At 39.5% G+C, this 23,315-nt stretch overlaps 1 protein-coding gene across 6 annotated transcripts in view; it reads right to left on the bottom strand.

Moving 5' to 3' along the window:
• The window catches only part of TBCE (tubulin folding cofactor E), a 126,373-nt gene that overhangs the window by 81,748 nt on the left and 21,310 nt on the right, over window positions 1–23,315 (bottom strand). For all 6 annotated transcript variants that reach the window (XM_059900549.1, XM_059900548.1, XM_059900547.1 and 3 more), the window contains exon 2: window positions 8,960–9,093. In XM_059900549.1, the coding sequence (XP_059756532.1) occupies window positions 8,960–9,059 (100 nt within the window). In that variant the 5' untranslated portion in view covers window positions 9,060–9,093. The remainder of the gene's footprint in view (window positions 1–8,959; window positions 9,094–23,315) is intronic.

Raw genomic sequence — 23,315 nt, 5'->3', positions numbered from 1 at the left:
CACTCACCAGCCCGAGAGGCTTGTCTGCTCACCCGCCGGGGCGGGCGGGGGCTGGGAGCTGAGGCTCGGGCTTCGGAGGTCAGATCCCAGGGAGAGGACTGGGGTTGGCTGCGTGAACACAGCCTGAAGGGGGCTAGTGCACCACAGCTAGCCGGGAGGAAGTCTGGGAAAAAGTATGGACCTGCCTAAGAGGCAAGAGACCACTGTTTCAGGGTGCATGAGGAGAGGGGATTCAGAGCACCGCCTAAATGAGCTCCAGAGACGGGCGCGAGCTGCGGCTATCAGCGCGGACCCCAGAGACGGGCATGAGATGCTAAGGCAGCTGCTGCCGCCACCAAGAAGCCTGTGTGCGAGCACAGGTCACTATCCACACCGTCCCTCCCGGGAGCCTGTGCAGCCCGCAACTGCCAGGGTCCCGTGATCCGGGGACAACTTCCCCAAGAGAACGCACGGTGCGCCTCAGGCTGGTGCAACGTCACGCTGGCCTCTGCCGCCACAGGCTCGCCCCGCATCCGTACCCCTCCCTCCCCGCGGCCTGAGTGAGCCAGAGCCCCCTAATCAGCTGCTCCTTTAACCTCGACCTGTCTGGGCGGGAAACATATGCCCTCAGGCGACCTACACGCAGAGGCGGGGCCAAATCCAAAGTTGAACCCTGGGAGCTGTGTGAATAAAGAAGAGAAGGGAAGGGAAATCTCTCCCACAGCCTCAGGAGCAACAGATTAAATCTCCACAACCAACGTGATGTACCCTGCATCTGTGGAATACCTGAATAGACAACCAATCATCCCAAATTGAGGAGGTGGACTTTGGGAGCAACTGTAGACTTGGGGTTTGCTTTCTGCATATACTTCGTTTCTGGTTTTATGTTTATCTTAGTTTAGTATTTAGAGCTTATTATCATTCGATTTATTTATTGATTTGGTTGCTCTCTCCCTTCTTGTTAATATACAGTTTTTTTTCCTTTTTTCTCTTTTTGTGAGTATGTATGTGCATGCTTCTTTGTGTGATTTTGTCTGTATAGCTTAGCTTTTACCATTTGTCCTAGGTTTCTCTCTGTCCGTTTTTGTGTTTTGTTTAATATAATTTTTAGCACTTGTTATCATTGGTGGATCTGCTTTTTGGTTTGGTTACTACCTCTTTCTTTCTTCTTTTTTTTTTACTTCTTAGTTTTTTAATTTTCAATGAATTTTTTTTTTAAATAACTTTCTTTCTTATTATTTTTTCCTCCCCTCCCCTCCCATCCCTTCTCTTCCCTCCTTCCTTTTCTTTTTTTCTCCCTTTTTTTCTGCCATGTGGCTGGCAGGGTCTTGGTGCTCCGGCCAGGTGTCAGGCCTGTGCCTCTGAGGTGGGAGAGCCGAGTTCAAGACACTGGTCCAACAGAGACCTCCCAGCTCCATGTAATATCAAACGGGGAAAGCTCTCCCAGAGATCTCCATCTCAACGCTGAGACCCAGCTCCACTCAACAACCAGCAAGCTACAGTGCTGGACACCCTATGCCAAACAACTAGCAAGACAGGAACACAACCCCACGCATTAGCAGAGAGGCTGCCTAAAATCATAATAAGATCACAGACACCCCAAAACACACCACCGGATGTGGTCCTGCCCACCAGAAAGACAATATCCAGCCTCATCCACCAGAACACAGGCACCAGTCCCCTCCACCAGGAAGCCTACACAACCCACTGAACCAACCTTAGCCACTAGGGGGCAGACACCAAAAACAGCGGGAACTACGAGCCTGCAGCCTGTGAAAAAGAGACCCCAAACACAGTACGTTAAGCAAAATGAGAAGACAGAGGAACACGCAGCAGATGAAGGAGTAAGGTAAAAGCCCACCAACCAAACGAATGAAGAGGAAATAGGCAGTCTACTTGAAAAAGAATTCAGAGTAATGACAGTAAAGATGATCCAAAATCGTGGAAATAGAATGGAGAAAATTCAAGAAACGTTTAACAAGGACTAGAAGAACTAAAGAGCAAATAAACCATGTTGAACAACACAATAAATGAAATTAAAAATTCTCTAGAAGGAAACAATAGCAGAATAACTGAGGCAGAAGAACGGATAAGTGACCTGGAAGATAAAATAGGGTAAACAGGGCTTCCCTGGTGGGGCAGCGGTTGAAAATCTGCCTGCCAATGCAGGGGACACGGGTTCGAACCCTGGTCTGGGAAGATCCCACATGCCACGGAGCAACTAGGCCCATGAGTCACAACTACTGAGCCTGCACGTCTGGAGCTTGTGCTCCGCAACAAGAGAGGCTGCGACAGTGAGAGGCCCACGCACGGCAATGAAGAGTGGCCCCTGCTTGCTGCAACTAGAGAAAGCCCTCACACAGAAATGAAGACCCAACACAGCCAAAAATAAATATAAATAAATTAAAAATTAAAAAAAAAATAGGAGAAATAACTACTGCAGAGCAGAATGAAGGAAAAAGAATGAAAATAATTGAGGACAGTCTCAGAGACCTGTGGGACAACATTAAACACACCAACATTCGAATTATAGTGGCCCCAGAAGAAGAAGGGAAAAAGAAAGGGACTGAGAAAATATTTGAAGAGATTATAGTTGAAAACTTCCCTAATATGGGAAAGGAAATAGTTAATCAAGTCCAAGAGGCACAGAGAGTCCTATACAGGATAAATCTAAGGAGAAACATGCCAAGACACATATTAATCAAACTATCAAAAATTAAATACAAAGAAAAAATATTAAAAGCAGCAAGGGAAAAACAACAAATAACATACAAGGGAATGCCCATACGGTTAACAGCTGATCTTACAGCAGAAACTCTACAAGTCAGAAGGGAGTGGCAGGACATATTTAAAATGATGAAAGGGAAAAACCTACAACCAAGATTACTCTACCCAGCAAGGATCTCATTCAGATTCGATGGAGAAATTAAAACCTTTACAGACAAACAAAAGCTGAGAGAATTCAGCACCACCAAACCAGCTCTACAACAAATGCTAAAGGAACTTCTCTAGGCAGGAAACACAAGAGAAGGAAAAGACCTACAATAACAAACCCAAAACAATTAAGAAAATGGTAATAGGAACATGCATATCGATAATTACTTTAAATGTAACTGGATTAAATCCTCCAACGAAAAGACACAGACTGGCTGAATGGATACAAAAACAAGACCCATATATATGCTGTCTACAAGAGACCCACTTCAGACCTAGGGACACATACAGACTGAAAGTGAGGGAATGGAAAAAGATATTCCATGCAAATGGAAATCAAAAGAAAGCTGGAGTAGCAATTCTCACATCAGACAAAACAGACTTTAAAATAAAGATTATTATAGGGACAAAGAAGGACACTACATAATGATCAAGGGATCAATCCAAGAAGAAGATATAACAATTGTAAATATTTATGCACCCAACATAGGAGCACCTCAATACATAAGGCAAATGCTAACACCCATAAAAGGGGAAATCGACAGTAACACAATCATAGAAGGGGACTTTAACACCCCACTTTCACCAATGGACAGATCATCCAAAATGAAAATAAATAAGGAAACACAAGCTTTAAATGATACATTAAACAAGATGGACTTAATTGATATTTATAGGACATTCCATCCAAAAACAACAGAATACACTTTCTTCTCAACTGCTCATGGAACATTCTCCAGGATAGATCATGTCTTGGGTCACAAATCAAGCCTTGATAAATTTAGGAAAATTGAAATTGCATCAAGTATCTTTTCCAACCACAACACTATGAGACTAGATATCAATTACAGGAAAAATCTGTAAAAAATACAAACACATGGAGGCTAAACAATACACTACTTAATAACCAAGAGTTCACTGAAGAAATCAAAGAGGAAATCAAAAAATACGCAGAGACAAATGACAATGAAAACACGATGACCCAAAACCTATGGGATGCAGCAAAAGCAGTTCTAAGAGGGAAGTTTATAGCAATGCAATCCTACCTCAAGAAACAAGAAACATCTCAAATAAAAAAACCTAACCTTACACCTAAAGCAATCAGAGAAAGAAGAACAAAAAATCCCCAAAGTTAGCAGAAGGAAAGAAATCATAAAGATCAGATCAGAAATAAATGAAAAAGAAATGAAGGAAACAATAGCAAATATCAATAAAACTAAAAGCTGGTTCTTTGAGAAGATAAACAAAATTGATAAACCATTAGCCAGACTCATCAAGAAAAAAAGGGAGAAGGCTCAAATCAATAGAATTAGAAATGAAAAAGGAGAAGTAACAACTGACACTGCAGAAATACAAAGGATCATGAGAGATTACTACAAGCAACTATATGCCAAAAAAATGGACAACCTGGAACAAATGGACAAATTCTTAGAAAAGCACAACCTTCCGAGACTGAACCAGGAAGAAATAGAAAATATAAACAGACCAATCACAAGCACTGAAAGTGAGACTATGATTAAAAATCTTCCAACAAACTAAAGCCCAATACCAGATGGCTTGACAGGCGAGTTCTATCAAACATTTAGAGAAGAGCTAACACCTATCATTCTCAAACTCTTCCAAAATATTGCAGAGGGAGGAACACTCCCAAACTCATTCTACGAGACCACCATCACCCTGATACCAAAACCAAACCATGATGTCACAAAGAAAGAAAACTACACGCCAATATCACTGGTGAACATACATGCAAAAATCCTCAACAAAATACTAGCAAACAGAATCCAACAGCACATTAAAAGGATCATACACCATGATCAAGTGGGGTTTATCCCAGGAATGCAAGGATTCTTCAATATATGCAAATCAACCAATGTGATACACCATATTAACAAACTGAAGGAGAAAAACCATATGATCCTCTCAATAGATGCAGAAAAAGCTTTTGACAAAATTCAACACCCATTTATGATAAAAACCCTCTACAAAGTAGGCATAGAGGGAACCTACCTCAACATAATAAAGGCCAAATATGACAAACCCACAGCAAACATCATTCTCAATGGTGAAAAAGTGAAACCATTTCCTCTAAGATCAGGAACAAGACAAGGATGTCCACTCTCACCACTATTATTCAACACAGTTTTGGAAGATTTAGGCACAGCCATCAGAGAAGAAAAAAAAATAAAAGGAATCCAAATCAGAAAAGAAGAAGTAAAGCTGTCACTGTTTGCAGATGACATGATACTGTACATAGAGAATACTAAGGATGCTACCAGAAAACTGCTAGAGCTATTCAATGAATTTGGTAAAGTAGCAGGATACAAAAGTAATGCGCAGAAATCTCTTGCATTCCTATTCACTAATGATGAAAATTCTGAAAGAGAAATTAAGGAAACACTCCCATTTACCATTGCAACAAAAAGAATAAAATACCGAGGAATAAACCTACCTAAGGAGGCAAAAGACCTGTATGAAGAAAACTATAAGACACTGATGAAAGAAATTAAAGATGATACAAACAGATGGAGAGATATACCATGTTCTTGGATTGGCAGAATCAACATTGTGAAAATGACTATACTACGCAAAGCAATCTACAGATTCAATGCAATCCCTATCAATATAGCAATGGCATTTTTCACAGAACTAGAACCAAAAATTGCACAATCTGTATGGAAACACAAAAGACTCCGAATAGCCAAAGCAACCTTGAGAAAGAAAAACGGAGCTGGAGCAATCAGGCTCCCTGACTTCAAACTATACTACAAAGGTACAGTCATCAAGACAGTATGGTACTGGCACCAAAACCGAAATATATATCAATGGAACAGGATAGAAAGCCCAGAGATAAACCCACGCACATATGGTCACCTTATTTTTGATAAAGGAGGCAAGAATATACAATGGAGAAAAGACAGCCTCTTCAATAAGTGGTGCTGGGAAAACTGGACAGCTACATGTAAAAGAATGAAATTAGAACACTCCCTCACACCATACAGAAAAATAAACTCAAAATGGATTAGAGATCTAAATGTAAGACCAGACACTATAAAACTCTTAGAGGAAAACATAGGAAGAACACTCTTTGACATAAATCAAAGAAAGATCTTTTTTGATCCACCTCCTGGAGTAGCAGAGGAATTGCAATTCAAGACAAGCCAACTATGGTGAAAACCACAGGCAAGTTCAAGGAGGCCAAGGGAAGGTCAGATTTTACTAGATTTTAGAAGGAAATTGGGGAGGGCTGTGGCGGGTTTTTTATTGGCTGCAATTATGGGCAGCTTGTTGCTGTGTCAGAAGGAAATTTTCTTTCTTTCCCTGGGGCCTGTAAGATGCAGTGAGTGATGCGTGTGTTAGAACCCTCCCTTCATGGTTTCCCCAGCCCCTTTTGATTTAGGTTTCCTTTGTGCATTTTCACAAGATTATAATTTCAATAAATGAATTAATCAAAAAAAAAGAATGAAATTAGAACACTTCCTAACACCATACAGAAAAATAAACTCAATATGGATTAAAGACCTAAATGTAAGGCCAGACACTATAAAACTCTTAGAGGAAAACAGAGGCAGAACACTATGATATAAATCACAGCAAGATCCTTTTTGATCCACCTCCTAGAGAAATGGAAATAAAAACAAAAATAAACAAATAGGACCTAATGAAACTTAAAAGCTTTTGCACAGCAAAGGAAACCATAAAGAAGACGAAAAGACAACCCTCAGAATGAGAGAAAATACTTGCAAATGAAGCAACTGGCAAAGGATTAATCTCCAAAATTTGCAAGCAGCTCATGCAGCTCAATATGAAAAAAATATCCAATCCAAAAATGGCAGAAGACCTTAATAGACATTTCTCCAAAGAAGATATACATATAGCCAACAAACACATGAAAGAATTCTCAACATCACTAATTATTAGAGAAATGCAAATCAAAACTACAGTGAGGTATCACCTCACACCAGTCTGAATGGCCATCATGAAAAAATCTACAAACAATAAATGATGGAGAGGGGCTTCCCTGGTGGCGCAGTGGTTGGGAGGCTGTCTGCCAATGCGGGGGACACGGGTTCGAGCCCTGGTCTGGGAAGATCCCACATGCCGCGGAGCAACTAAGCCCGTGTGCCACAACTACTGAGCCTGCGCGTCTGGAGCCTGTGCTCCGCAACAAGACAGAACGCGACAGTGAGAGGCCCGCGCACCGCGATGAAGAGTGGACCCCGCTTGCCACAACTAGAGAAAGCCCTCGCACAGAAACGAAGATCAAACACAGCCAAAAATAAATAAATAAATAAATAAAATTTTAAAAATAATAAATAAAATAAATAAATAAATAAATAAATGCTGGAGAGGGTGTGGAGAAAAGGGAACCCTCTTACACTGTTGGTGGGAATGTAAATTGATACAGCCACTATGGAGAACAGTATGGAGATTCCTTAAAAAACTAAAAATAGAACTACCATACAACCCAGCAATCCCACTACTGGGCACATACTCTGAGAAAACCATAATTCAAAAAGAGTCATGTACCACAATGTTCATTGCAGCTCTATTTACAACAGCCAGGACATGGAAGCAACCTAAGTGTCCATCGACAGATGAATGGATAAATAAGATGTGGCACATATATACAATGGAATATTACTTAGCCATAAAAAGAAACGAAATTGAGTTATTTGTAATGAGGTGGATGGACCTAGAGTCTGTCATACAGAGTGAAGTAAGGCAGAAAGAGAAAAACAAATACCATATGCTAACACATATATATGGAATCTAAAAAAAAAAAAGAAAAGAAAAATGGTTATGAAGAACCAAGGGGCAGGACAGGAATAAAGACACAGATGTAGAGAATGGACTTGAGGACACGGGGAGGGGGAAGGGTAAGCTGGGACGAAGTGAGAGAGTGGCATGGACATATATACACTACCAAATGTAAAATAGAAAGCTAGTGGGAAGCAGCCACATAGCACAGGGAGATCAACTCGGTGATTTGTGACCACCTAGAGGGGTGAGATAGGGAGGGTGGGAGGGAGACGCAAGAGGGAGGAGATATGGGGATACATGTATATGTATAACTGATTCACTTTGTTATAAAGCAGAAACTAACACACCATTGTAAAGCAATTATATTGCAATAAAGATGTTAAAAATATATATATATATAAATGCAAAAGTAATAAATACTCAAAATTCACAAAATAAATAAATAAGTAAAAAGAAAAGAAAAGAAAAGAAACAAGAAAGGAAGGGGAAGGAAAGGGGAAAGGAAGGAAGGAAGAGAAGGAGGGAGGGAGGGAGGGAGGAGGAAAGAAAAGAACACATAGATACAGAGAACAGATCAGATTGGTGGTGCCAGAGGTGGAGGATGGGGGGTGGCTAAAATGGATGAAAGGGGTCAAAAGGTACAAAGTTCCAGGTATAAAATAAGTAAGTCCTGGAGAGATCTTAAAATTCTCAGAAATGTATAAGTATGTGTGGTGATATATGTGAAGCAGACTTATTGTGGTGATTATTTTGCAATGTATACAAACACTGAATCATGTTGTATACCTGAAACTAATATTATATGTCAATTATATCTCAATAAAAAAGGACATACAAGTAAAATGATGCTACAGAAACACAGATAAATATATACCGAATCATAAGTTAAAAACGGTAACACAGAATTGTATTTATATCAATTTAAACTACAACATACACATGGATTAATGGTAAAAGAAATTCCATAAATATTACCTCATTTTTGAGCTTAAGATTATGGGAATTCAATATTTTTAGTTAGTGTTTAAAGTTTACTCAGAAGATATTTTAAGGTTGACTTAATATAAAAGAGCAACACTGAATAATTAGATAAGTGTGTAATCAAATAAAGCCATGCATATCACAGGATATTGTCACAGAAGTAAAACAAGTGTATATCAGAGGCACATATAACTTGGTTGTTAGTTTCCTCAAAACTGGTGTTATAAAGCACTACTGAGAAGCCTACCCAGAAACAACTACAAGATAAATACACACACACACACACAAAATCATATATTACCTGCCATAGGAGGGACAATGCCAGAAAAACGCACTGTTGCATGTTCTCCATTAACTTCGACTCTCCGACCAACAACATCTGATGTCAAAGTGTCATTCATTATAACATTGCCAGAATCCAAAATATGAGGAGATCTAGGAAGAAAACACAACATTGACAAGGACGTAGTAAAACTCTTTAAAAAAATTTTTTTTAACTTTACGTAGCTATTCACGAGGTCAACACTTCTACCCAATTTAGTCTTCACATTTTGGTGAAGGGAAGAACCTAAAGGTTTAGGTACCAGACTCTCAGAATTTGATTTTACTTTACTCTCTAACTATATTTTGATAATTTAATCCTTTTTTTAAAAAGCTTGCTTAACTCCAGTTAGCTCACATCACATGACTGTGTATTCTATCATTTACTGAAGGGGGTGGGAAGGGAAGGAGAATAGAAGAGAGGGGGATAAAGGTTACAGAGAAAAGGCAAAGGAAACAGGCAACATGGGCATCGTTCTCTTTCCAGGAAGGAGAAACACAAATAAACAGATGCAGGAAGGAACACATATAATGAAAAATTCAGGGAATTCCCTTGCGATCCAGTGGTTAGGACTCTGCACTTCCACTGCCAAGAGCTCAGGTTTGATCCCTGGTCGGGGAGCTAAGATTCCACAAGCTGCATGGTGCAGCAACAAAAAAAAAAAGAAAAGAAAAAAAAGAAAAAATAAAATTTCAGAACCCTAAAAACAAGGAGCCCGAGAGAAAAGTATTATCTATCTAGGAACCATCACTAGGTCCAACTCCCACTTCAACAAGTTGGTTTCTTCAACAGATGAAAAAGAACGAGATGGAAGGAAAACAAAGAGATTAAAAGAAACTTAAGAGAAATGTAAGCCAACTGCAATGTACAGACTTTATTTGGAAACCAAATTCTTAAAAACTGTAAATAACTTTCAAAATAAATTATGAAAAAACTGAAAATTTGAAAAGCTGACTAGATAGTTGATGATATTCAAGAATAATTGTTTCCCATAAGGCTAAAACAAAATCAATTTATTTTGCGAAAAAAAGGGAAAGAATAATTGTTAAAGTTTTAGCTGTGCTAATGGTATAGTGGTTACGACTTTTTGTAAGACTTTATATTTCACAGAAATACACATTAAATTATTTACAGATTTTTTAAAGCTGTATTTTATACGTACCACACCAGTGGCAGTATAGACAATACACTGAAAGGAAGTTAAAAGCAGAGTGACCAGGTAGGGGAATAGTGCTGTAATTCGGGTGAAAACAATGACAGCTTGAGCCAAGGCACTCGCCTCCATACATTCATTCAACACATACTAAGCACTGACCACATGCTGGCTAATGCATGGACCTCACGGCGCACACAGTAAACCCTACATGTGTGACTCCTGCCTCAGAAGCTTACAGTCCAGTGGCAGTTAGACCTGAGAGAAGGGTATGGATTTGAGAGAAAGTTAAGAGCTAGAACAGGGTCTGGAGATTAAATGGAGAGAAATGGTAAAAATTAAAGACTAGGAAGACAAGATTTTGTCTAGGGTATGTGGTGGTGCCAGACACCAACATGAGTAATACAAGAGAAGGTTTAGGCTTGGGAGGGAAGAGAGTTTGTTTGAGGTGCCTACAGAATGTCATGATGGACTTAGGACTCTAGTTCAAAAGACACGTTTTCACTAGAAATGTGTCTTTGGGAGTCAACAGCACAATTTATAACTGATAACCATGACAGTGGATGAGACTGAAAGTGTATTAGGTGCAAAGAAAAGGGGGTGGAAAGAAAAAGAGAGTCACTGACAGAACCCTGGGGAAATATAATATTTAAAAGAGAAAGGGAAGAAACCCCTAAGAAAGAGTCAGAGGAAAACCTGGTTTTCCTTTATCCTTTCTGGCTTTTCCTCCTCTGACTCAGCAAGTGGTATTGGGAAAGCTGGACAGCCCCATGTAATAAATCAATGAAGTTAGAACACACCCTCTCACTATACACAAAAATAAACTCAAAATGGCTTAAAGACTTCAGACATGACACCATAAAACTCCTAGAAGAGATCATAGGCAAAACACTATCTGACATAAATCGTACCAATGTTTTAAGTCAGTCTCCCAATGCAATAGAAATAAAAGCAAAAATAAACAAATGGGACCTAATCAAACTTAGAAGTTTTTGCACAGCAAAGGAAACCATAAACAAAATGAAAAGACAACCTACAGAACGGGAGAAAATATTAGCAAATGATGTGACTGACAAGGGCTTAATTTCCAAAATTTACAAACAGCTCCTACAACTCAACAAAAAAACAAACAACCCAATCGAAAAAATGGGCAGAAGACATAAAGAGACATTTCTCCAAAGAAGAAATACAGATGGCCAATAAGCACATGAAAAGATGCTCAAAGTTGCTAATTATTAGACAAATGCAAATCAAAACTACAATGCACTATTTCACATGGGTCAGAATGGCCATCATTAAAAAGTCTACAAATAACAAATGCTGGAGAGGGTGTGGAGAAAAGGGAACCCTCCTACACTGTTGGTGGGAATGTAAGTTGGTACAGCCACTGTGGAAAACAGTATGAAGGTTCCTCAGAAAACTAAAAATAGAATTATCATATGATCCAGCAACCCCACTCCTAGGCATATATCCAGACAAAACTATAATTCAAAAAGATACATGCACCCCTATGTTCATAGCAGCACTATTTACAATAGCCAAGAAAGATATGGAAACAATCTAAATGTCCATCAACAGAGGAATGGATAAAGAAGATGTGGTACATATATACAATGGAATATTACTCAGCCATAAAAAAGAATGAAATAATGTCATCTGCAGCAACATGGATGCAACTAGGGATTATCATACTAAGTGAAGTCAGAAAGAGGAAGATAAATACCATATGATATCATTTATATGTGGAATCTAAAATATGACACAAATGAACCTATCTATGAAACAGAATCAGGGACATAGAGAACAGACTGGTGGCTGCCAAGGTGAAGGGGGATGGGGGAGGGATGGAGCGGGAGGCTGGGGTTAGCAGATGTAAGGTTTTATATATAGAATGGATAAACAACAAGGTCCTACTTGTATAGCACAGAGAACCGTATTCAATATACTATTATAAACCATAATGGAAAAGGATATTTTAAAAAATGTATATATATGTATAACAGAATCACTTTGCTGTACAGAAGAAATAAACACAACATTGTAAATCAACTATACTTCAATTTAAAAAAATACTGATTGGGACTTCCCTGGTGGTCCAGTGGCTAAGAATCTGCCTTCCAATGCAGGGGACGCAGGTTTGATCCCTGGTCAGGGAACTAAGATCCCACAGGCCACAGGGCAACTAAGCCCGTGCACTCTAGATCCTGCGCACCACCACAAGAGAGCCCACGTGCTCTAGAGCCCGTACCCCGCAATGAAGAGCCTGCACACCGCAACTAAGACCTGACGCAGCCAAATAAATAAATATTTTTTTAAATATTGCTTTCAAAAATAAATAAATACAGGCAAACCTCTGAAATATTGTGTATTTGGTTCTAGAACACCAAAATAAGGTGAATATCGTAATAAAAAAGGAAGGGGGGCTGAATTTTGATGGTTTAAATACTGGAGGACAAAACCACCACCAACAACAAAAACAAACAAACAAACAAACAAACATGGGAGGACAGGGCAGTCAGGAAGGGGCCAACATCTACATCTAAACTTGCCTAGTAGGGTTGAAAAGCAAAAGGGAAATCAGCCCAGAACCTCAAATTGGTGGGAAAAGTCAAAACAGTTCAGATAAGTTGATGATAAAGTCAATAGGAGGGTGAGGCAGGTGTGAGGAAGCCATGTTTTAGTAAGCTTAGACACATGTGGAGTCAGCAGCTAAGAGGTCTGGTCAGTAGGTAGGGGCCTAATCACAAGCCTGTGGTCAATGGCGAAGTTCTAGCCCCTGAGGAGAAAAATTGGTAAGATCACTGTAGAGCACCATTCCTACAAGAAGTTAAAGTATCAACAGTAGGCCGAATCTTGGTTCCATGAACCGGAGTGTGTGGGGGTTATCCAAACCCAGAAACTCACAACCAGGCCCCACAGTCAGTGTGAAGCTCTGGGCCAGGGCTCGGCCTAAGGGGACCACCTTGCAGATCAGGCTCACAGCGAGAATACCTTGGTGAGAAGAACGGGTCAGTGGTCAACTGGTGATTAGGAAACCAGGTGGCAAAAATGGCAGAAGTGAGTAAAGAAGACATTAGGAAGTCGTCCTCGTTTTCCTTTAACATACGTAAGTAATTCATGAATTATAAAGTTCCTTCACCTGCTCGATCCTATTTGATCTCTAGTAACAATTATTTTTTTTTAAATAAATTTATTTTATCTTTGGCTGTCTTGGGTCTTCGTTGCTGCTTGCAGGCTTTCCCTAGTTGCAGCGAGCGGGGTCTACTCTTCATTGCGGTGCGCGTGCTTCTCATTGCGGAAGCTTCTCTTGTTGCGGAGCATGGGCTCTAGGGCGCGTGGGCTTCAGTAGTTGTGGCTCGCGGGCTCTAGAGCACAGCCTCAGTAGTTGTGGCACATGGGCTTAGTTGCTCCGCAGCATGTGGGATCTTCTCGGACCAGGGATTGAACCCGTGTCCCCTGCATTGGCAGCCGAATCCTTAACCACTGAGCCACCAGGGAAGCCCAGTAACAATTCTTTTCATTCCCATCTCTATGTTGTGCCCACAGGACCTGAGATCATTAGGTAGAAGGTATCTAAGGTCAGTAATTAATTGGCTCTGCATCATGTTTTTGTTTTGTTGGGGTTTTTTTGGCCCTGCTGCACGGCTTGTGATTTTAGTTCCCCAAACAGGGACTGAACCTGGGCCCTCGGCAATGAAAGCATGGAGTCCTAACCACTGGACCACCAGGGAAGTCCTGCATCATGTATTTTTGATGATCCTGTCTAGTCTCTTAACCCTTCTACTAATTGTTTCTTGATACTGTGATCTTCTGTGAGGGTCCAGAAACTGGATCCTTGTCTTGGTGACCTATGCCTTGGTTCTCTCTCCCTCTGGCCAGTCACCCAATAAGTCCCTATATTCTGTTGTTAGACCCACTTGATGTCAGTTACTGCTCCACCCTGGACCTCCATGGCCTGTTGCTAACACCGCCACTTCGATCACCCCCAACCCAAGCCCTCCCTCTCAGTTAGTGTCTAGTCAAACTGTCCTGAAGTCAGGTGCCCACTTAGTTATGAATGGCATGTCACTGTTCCTTGGTTAGGTGCATCCAGGTGCAACCAACTGAGCCTTGGTTAAGCCTTTTATTTAAATATATTGGGCTGGCCAAAAAGTGCCTTCAGCTTTTAAGTAAAAATAAAAGACAATTCTCATTTTCACCGAGAACTTTATTGAACAACGTATTCACCCTTTTGTTCCACTACCTTCTGCCATTTTCCAGGCAACTTCATAATTCCATCTTCCCAAAACTTTTTATCTTTTTGAGAAAAGAACTGTTCCAGGTGCCTTTCACAGTCTTCCAGGGAATTGAAATTTTTTCCATTAACAGAATTTTGTAAAGACCTAAATAAATGGAAATCCAAAGGTACAATGACTCGTGAATATGGTGGATGAATCAGAACTTCCCAGCCAAACTGTAACAGTTTTTGCCTGGTCATCAAAGAAACATGCAGTCTTATGTTATCCTGATGGAAGATTATGCCTTTTCTGTTGACTAATTCTAGATGGTTTTCATCCAGTGCAGCTTCCAGGTGGTCTAACTGGGAGCAGTACTTGTTGGAATTAATCGTTTGGTTTTCCAGAAGGAGCTCATAATAGAGGACTCCCTTCCAATCCCAGCATATACACAACATCACTTTCTTTGGATGAAGGCCAGTCTTTGGTGTGGTTGGTGGTGGTTCATTTCAACTGCCCCACGATCTCTTCCATTCCACGTTGTTGTACAGTATCCACTTTTCATAGCCTGTCATAATCTGTTTTAAAAATGTAACGTTTTCATGACATTTAAGTAGAGAATTGCATGCGGAAATATGGTCAAGGTTTTTTTCCGCTTAACTTACGTGGAGCCCAAACATCAAAGAGATTAATGTAACCAAGCTGGTGCAAATGATCTTCAATGCTTGATTTGGTTTATTTTGAGTATGTCGGCTATCTCCCGCATGGTATAATGTTGATTGTTCTCAATTAATGTCTCGATTTGATCGCTCTCAACTTCAACTGGTCTACCTGACCGTGGAGCATCGTTCAACGAGAAATCTCCAGCACAAAACTTCGCAAACCACTTTTGACACGTTCAATCAGTCACAGCACCTTCTCCATACACTGCACAAATCTTTTTGTGCGTTTCGGTTGCATTTTTACCTTTCTTGAAATAATAAACCATAATATGCCGAAAACGTTGTTTTTCTTCCATCTTCAATATTAAAATGGACAAACACAAAAATTCACCAATATTTATAAGTCTTTTTTTAAATGCACACTGATATGACAGCTGTCACATACAATTTAACAAAATTGTTTCGAATGAAGTTAAAGACAACTAAATGCTACTAGAGCCATCATACAGAAAAAACCAAACGAACTTTTTGGCCAACCCAATACATGTTCACTAATTAATGAAGACAGCCCATTTAATTTTCAAGTGACACCGCTTGCTGGATAATAGTTCTTTAAAAAGAGATGAAATATACCACCCTACCTATCATTTCCACCCACTGATTTTGGTACTGCCCTCTGCAGCTACAGAGAATCAAACTATTCCCTTTTCCAGCTGACATTTAAATATTTGAAGGCCACTATTATGTTATTATTTCTCCTCTCTCCTCTTCCTGTCCCCACCTCCTAAAACCCTTTCCCAGGGTAAACATTCCCAGCTCCACCCTCATGTGAATTCCAAGTTCTCCTCCATAATTCATTTACTGATTCTTTTCTTAAAATACAATACCTAAAACTGGAAACCATGTTCCAAATGTGACTTGACCTGTGTGTGGGTTCAGTGGTTTGAACATCACACATCTAATAATGTAGCCTAATATTACATTTCACTTTTCCCTCTTTTCATGGGGAAGACTGTTGCTTGCTATTAAGATTACAATGAAATAAACTCCGTAGGCATTTTTTTTTTTAAAACGGATCTTTCCATTTTTTTTCTCTCTTTATTTATTTATTTACTTATTTATTTGGCTGTGTTGGGTCTTCGTTTCTGTGTGAGGGCTTTCTCTAGTTGCGGCAAGCGGGGGCCACTCTTCATCGCAATGCGCGGGCCTCTCACTATCGTGGCCTCTGTTGTTGCGGAGCACAGGCTCCAGACACGCAGGCTCAGCAGTTGTGGCTCACGGGCCTAGTTGCTCCGCGGCATGTGGGATCTTCCCAGACCAAGGCTCAAACCTGTGTCCCCTGCATTAGCAGGCAGATTCTCAACCACTGCGCCACCAGGGAAGCCCTGTAGCCATTTCTGAGTTACTATCACTTTCTGATCATGAAATTAAAATGTTTAAATTTCACTATAATTACATTACCCTAAAAAAAGTTTTCAAAAGTTTTAAATGCCCTTTCAAATTTAACATGTAAATAGAATTTTATTACAATAGAGATATAATTTCTGTTCTACTGCTTTTAACATTCTGTAAACACTTTTCTACACAGCCACAGAATCACATTAATCACTTGAATCTTGACATGTAGATACCACAATTGAATCTTTTCTCTTATGTTTTCATTGTTTACTATCCCAAAGAAAACAGCTAAAAACATCTTTCATTTTTAAATTATTATGTCTTTGAAGCATTTCCTTAGGAAAAATTCTTGAGACAATTATTCCAAGTAAATAAATATATTTAAGATTCTAGAAAGCCACGACCAAATTGTCCATCAAAAAAAAAGTTAATTAATGACACTGACACCAAGACAAAATCTACTTGTTTAATTCTTTCTACAAAGTCCTAGGAATTCTCATCAAGAGCTTTCAAATCAGGTCTTCTCTATCCTGTACTTGTATATCTAATGTTTGAGGCAGAAGTTAGTACATTATATTATTATAAATATAGGACTTTACATTTATATACATTAAACATTCGATAATCCAACATATTATCTCTCCCAGCTGTGTGCTGTGCAATTTTTGTAAAAACAAAGACAAAAAAAGAATATAAGACACTGACCAAAGACAGAAATCCACGGGTAAAACTTTTCAGTTACAAGCCTATCCAGCTCACATTCAAGAATGTCATGAACTTTGTGAAATGTTTCGCTGAGATCAAAATACACTGTCAGTCAGAAGATACACTCTTGTCAGTCAAACAAAGGAGGAATGGGGTAAGATAAGGAATACTTTCACTTATTAGCTTATACACCTCTGAGTTGTATAAATGTTTCTGGAACACGTAATTTTTGTTTTTTCTATTAATGAGGAGGAGGAAAAGAAGGATGATTCTGAAAAGAGGGAGGAATAATGCACTGCTCTCATCGAATTCCCCTGGCTCGCCCGCTGGTCACTTAGTAGCCATCTGGTTATCAAATCAACTGTCGACGCACTGCAGTGCCTGTGTTCAAGTGACCCTTATTTTACTTAAATAAGGCCCTAAAGCACAAGAGTAATGACGCTGGCAATTCAGATATGCCAATGAGAAGCCATAAAGTGCTTCCTTTAAGTGAAGAGGTGAAAGTTCCCCACTTAATAAGGGAAGAAAAAAAAAATCACATGCTGAGGTTGCTAAGATCTACAGTAAGAAAAAAACCTATCCGCGAAACTGTGAAGAAGGAAATAGAAATTCCCACTAGTTTTGCTGTCATACTTCAAACTGCAAAAGTTATGGCCACGTGCATAACTGGAAAAGGGATTGAATTTGTACAGTAAGATATTTTAAGACTGAAAAACCACATTCTAACTTTTATATGATAATTGTTCTATTTTATTATTAGTTATTGTTAATCTCTTACTGTGCCTAAATTTTAATTTATAAAGTTTAGGAAAAAACAGAGAATTAGGGCTTCATACTATCTGCAGTTTCAGGGATCCACCAGGGGTCTTGGAACCTAACCCCCAAAGATAAGGAGGACTACTTATTTTTCTCTTTTTTATGTTTAAAAATGTTTAGGATTTAAAGTTAAAACAAATACATTACTAAAAGATGAAAAAAAGAGAAGAAAAGAAAAGAAAAGAAAGAGGGGGCTTCCCTGGTGGTGCAGTGGTTGGGAATCCACCTGCCAATGCAGGGGACACGGGTTCCAGCCCTGGTCTGGGAGGGTCCCACATGCTGCGGAGCAACTAGGCCCGTGAGCCACAGCTGCTGAGCCTGTGCTCTAGAGCCCACGTGCTGCAACCGCTGAGGCCCGCGCGCCTAGAGCCCGTGCTACGCAACGGGAGAGGCCACCATGGGGAAGGGTGGTCTCTGCTCCCCGCAGCTGGAGGGGGCCCGTGCGCAGCAATGAAGACCCAATGCAGCCAAAAATAAATAAATAAAATAAATAAATTTATTTTAAAAAAACAAAAAGAAGGAAGGAAGGAAGGGAAGGAAGAAAGAAAGAAGGAAAGAAAAGAAAGAAATGTATTACTATACCCAAGGAGTAGGCCTTCTTACACTACTTTTTAGTCTAAATCAATCCTAAAGGCTTTTTTTTCTTGTCTTCACGTTTTTTCACAAGTTGATTTTGAGGTTCAACCTTACTGATATTTTCTTAAGAGGTTTGTTCAAGGGTCTAAAAGTCATTGGTTTGGGACTGTTTTTCCATTTTTAGTAATCCCCTTTGCATTTTTCTATGCATATCTTTTTCACCTAATTTTTGAATGGATGATACTTAAAAGTACAAAAAGGAACACACTGAAAGTCTCCCTTCCACTCCAGCCAGTCATTCTCCCTTCCCACTGACAACAGCTTTATTCATATCTTATAGATACTTCCATACATATTTTATGCATATACAAGCAAATATATTCTTTTCTTTCTTTACACAAATGATGGCATACTATATATGTGATTCTATTCCTTATATTTGCATTCAATAATACATGCTAGAAATTTATCCACAGCCATGTCAGGAGCTTTTAAATATTTTATGGCTGCATAGGACTTGTATACACATAACAATTTACATAACTAGTCCTCAAACTGATTGACATTTAGGTTACTCCTAAGTTTTTGCAACTGCAAACAATACTGCAAGGATTAATCCTGCACATTTATCTTTTACACTTGTGCAAAAATATCTGTAGGAAACATTCTCAAAATGGGCATTGCTAAGTCAAAGAGTACATGCATTTCTAATTTTGATGAGTAATGACAAATGCCCCTTTCTAGTGGCTGAACCAATTTACAATTCCATTAGCTGTGTATAAGCCCCCGTATCATCACAACCTTGCCCTTCACAGAATATTAACACACTTTTAGTTACCTGTCAGTCTGATAAGTGAAATACGTATTTTATTTGCATTTCCTTTTATGAGGGAAGCTAAGCATCTATTCACTTTGATCTCCTTTTCTGTGAACTGCCTGTTCAGAATCCTTTGTCCATTTCCTATTGGTTTATTGATTTTTTTCTTAATTTGTTTTTAAAATCTAAACTGTTTCCTGTATGGTCTTAATGATGAAATACTACATAATTCCTCAAATAAAATAATCTGAAAAGAATTGAAAGGAGGGACTCTAGCAGATATTTGCACACCCACGTTCACAGCAGTATTATTCACAACAGCCAAAAGGTGGGAACAACTCAAATGTCCATTGATGGATGAATGGATAAACCAAATGCAGTATATACACACAATGGATCATTCAGCCTTAAAAATGAAGGGAATTCTGCCGCATGATACGTGAATGAATCTCAAAAATATTATGCTAAGTGAAATAAGCCAGTCACAAAAGAACAAATATTGGGGAATTCCCTGGTGGTCCAGTGGTTAGGACTCCACGCTTTCACTGCCAAGGGCCAAGGTTCAATCCCCAGTCGGGGAACTAAGATCCCACTAGCCACCTGGCATGGCTCAAAAAAAGAAAAGGACAAATATTGTATGATTCCACTTAAAAGAGGTACCTAGAATAGTCAACTTCAGAGAGAAAGCAGAATGGTGGTTGCCAGTGGCTGCAGCGAGGGGGAAATAAGGAGTTGTTTAATGGTGACAGTTTCAGTTTTGCAAAATTAAGAGAGCTCTGGAGACAGATGGTGCTGATGGTTGACCAATAATATGAATGTACTTAACACTACTAAACTGTACATTTAAAAATGGTTAAGATAAAAAAAAAAATGGTTAAGATGGTATATTTTGGACTTCCCTGGTAGCGCAGTGGATAAGACTCTGCACTCCCAATGCAGGGGGCCCAGGTTCCATCCCTGGTCAGGGAACTAGATCCCACATGCATGCCACAACTAAGACCCAGAGCAACCAAAACAAAAAACAAAAAACAAACAAAAAAGATGGTAAATTTTATATTATCTCTATTTTACTACAATTTAAAAAATAATTTGAAATTTAATTCCCCAAATTTTAGGTTTCATGTAACTTCGATTCAGCTTTAACTGGGACACTGAATATTAAAAGTATGGTAATTCTCTATTTTTCAAAACATACTTTCCTGATACCCAAGGAAGCTATTTGATTATATTCAACATTTTATTTGTTTAGGGAGACTCTCAAAAATAGTAGAGTTTCGGGATTCCCTGGTGGCGCAGTGGTTAAGAATCCACCTGCCAATGCAGGGAACCGGGTTTGAGCCCTGGACCAGGAAGATCCCACATGCCACGGAGCAACTAAGCCTGTGCACGACAACTACTGAGCCTGTGCTCTAGATACTGGGAGCCACAACTACTGAGCCCCTGTGCCACAACTACTGAAGCCCGCAGGCCTAGAGCCCGTGCTCTGAAACAAAAGAAGCCACCACAATGAGAAGCATGTGCCTGCAACGAAGAGTAGCCCCCGCTCGCCACAACTAGAGAAAGCCCACGTGCAGCAACGAAGACCCAACATGCCAAAAATAAATTAATTTAAAAAAAAATAGTAGAGTTTCTTTTCCCACAATATTTCAGGATCTTCTACTTCACCTGTTTCTTCCTCCTTGTTAATGAGATTTCAAACCAATATAATCTTTCCTCTCATTTTGTTTCTTCCAAGGAATTTAAATGGTCAGGAAAAAAGAAAATCAGATCTTGTCCCTAGAAAGGAATGGGCCTCTAGCAGAACTTAAGATAGTTGAAATCTTCCATCACAACTCTATCTTATTTTTGTGCCACTTGTTTGTCTGTTTTAATATTTGTTTATCAGCACAGTAACAAATGCAGACTTAAGTAGTCCACGACACAGAACCAATCCAGTGAGCAACTCCTATTCCATGCCTTACAGTTAACAGCTTAAGGTATTCTACTACAGGTTTTCACAAGTCCTGATTCAAACCTCTATCTTTTCACAATAAAGTAGATTTGCATATAAAATAAAATACATAAATACTCATTTCCTATATGATGTCTTATAGCCACGTGTCCATTTTAATATATGAGAAGAAAGTCTCTAAAAGCAGTTAAGTATTGGAACTTCCCTGGCGGTCCGGTGGTTAATACTCTGCGCTTCCACCGCAGGGGGCACGGGTTCGATCCCTGGTCAGGGAACTAAGATCCCACATGCTGCACGAAGTCGGCCAAAAAAAAGCTGTTAAATATCAATGTTCCCTTCCAAGAAGGGAAAACAAGTTCCAATTTTTTATAGCAAAAAACTGTGTAGTCTTGGAAAGACTTTACGTAAAAGGCCATGTGGGTAACCTATACAAAATTAAGCTGTTTTAAATTTACAGACAAGAAACTGAACCCAAATGTCTATTCTTCTCTGTACTGCATTTCAGCTAATATTGCAGAGCTAATGACAGTTTTAATAGTTATTACCAGTTCTATCTACTGTAGCAAGATACCTTAAGTTACAACAAAATCTAAGGAAATAACACTGAATAATATCTGTTATAGAAATACCCTACTCTTTACCAACTCCCACCCTCCCCCACCCCTTCAAAATCATAAGCAGCTCTCTGACAGACAAATAACATAAAGAGTTGTGAAAACCGGGACTTCCCTCATGGTCCAGTGGGTAAGACTCCATGCTCCCAATGCAGGGGGCCCCAGTTCGAACCCTGGTCAGGGAACTACATCCTGCATGCATGCTGCAACTAAAAGTTCGCATGCCACAACTATGAAGTCCGCATGCTGCAACTAAAAGATCCTGCATGTCACAACTAAGAGTCCGCATGCTGCAACTAAAGATCCTGCATGCCACAACAAAGATCCTACGTGCTGCAAATAAGACCCAGCACAGCCTAAATAAATAAATAAATATTTTTTTAAAAAAAGAGTTGTGAAAACCCAATTTATGTAGTGTATCTCTTGGCCCACTGTCTGGCCATTCTTTCATGTTCTGCTCTGTTGGTCATATACTGAGAGGCAATACTTCCCACCAAGGGGTCGGCAGGATTACAGTCTGTAAGAGGTGAGCAGATAGAAAGGACTTCAGAAACAGCTAGTGCTGGACTCCAATTATCTTTCAATATGTCCAAGCAAATAACTCCTTGGCTGTTAATATTACAGTTCTGTGCCACTTTTATAATCTGTATTAGGGGAGCAACAACCTTATTCTCCTTCTTACCAAATGATCTATAGCATGATCCATAGATCTCTTCTACTTCTTTCTCCATTTGTCATTCATGTTTTCCACTCTAATGCCAAAACTCTTGGCTCCAAACAAGTATATGTATATTCCTGATAGCCACTATCATTCTCACAAATCTTATACTGGATTGTTTTGAACAAAGACATATATTTCCATTCAAATAATGAGCCTATCCCAGCAAATTTTAGTGATATTCACAGTACTGCATATATCTTCCTAGCAAGGACCACTGAAATCACAAGTTCAGTCACTGTGCTTTTGCCACAATATCTCTTCCTAAATAAAAATTTGGGGCTATTTCTTCCAGGGCTTTGGTTATCTATCGCACTCTCTCTTCCCAACAGCATCTAATTCAATGTTTCATGGGCAACTTTTTCCCTCTCCATAAAATGTTAGCATCCATTCTTCTCAATCAAGTTTTCTTGATTCTTATTGAAAACTATTTTTCCCAGTGCCTCTGAGAGGCAGAATGAAGCTGATCATTATCTGGGAAGACAAGAAAGGAGAAGAGAGGTCAGGATCTGAGTTACTATACATGTTTATTAGGAATAAAATGTGGGAAGGAATATATCTCAGTGGTTAAGTCATGACTACCAGAAATTCAGATTGGAGGGGGGTCAAGGTTAATTATCTGGCTTCAGTGGATTCAAGAAAACATAGATGGACTTCCCTGGTGGCGCAGTGGTTAAGAATCCGCCTGCCAATGCAGGGGACACGGGTTCG

This window comes from Balaenoptera ricei, chromosome 16 (genome assembly GCF_028023285.1).
Source record: "Balaenoptera ricei isolate mBalRic1 chromosome 16, mBalRic1.hap2, whole genome shotgun sequence".
Taxonomy (NCBI): domain Eukaryota; kingdom Metazoa; phylum Chordata; class Mammalia; order Artiodactyla; family Balaenopteridae; genus Balaenoptera; species Balaenoptera ricei.
Note: the sequence above shows the minus strand (reverse complement) of the source record. Positions and strands in the feature narration are given on the sequence as shown.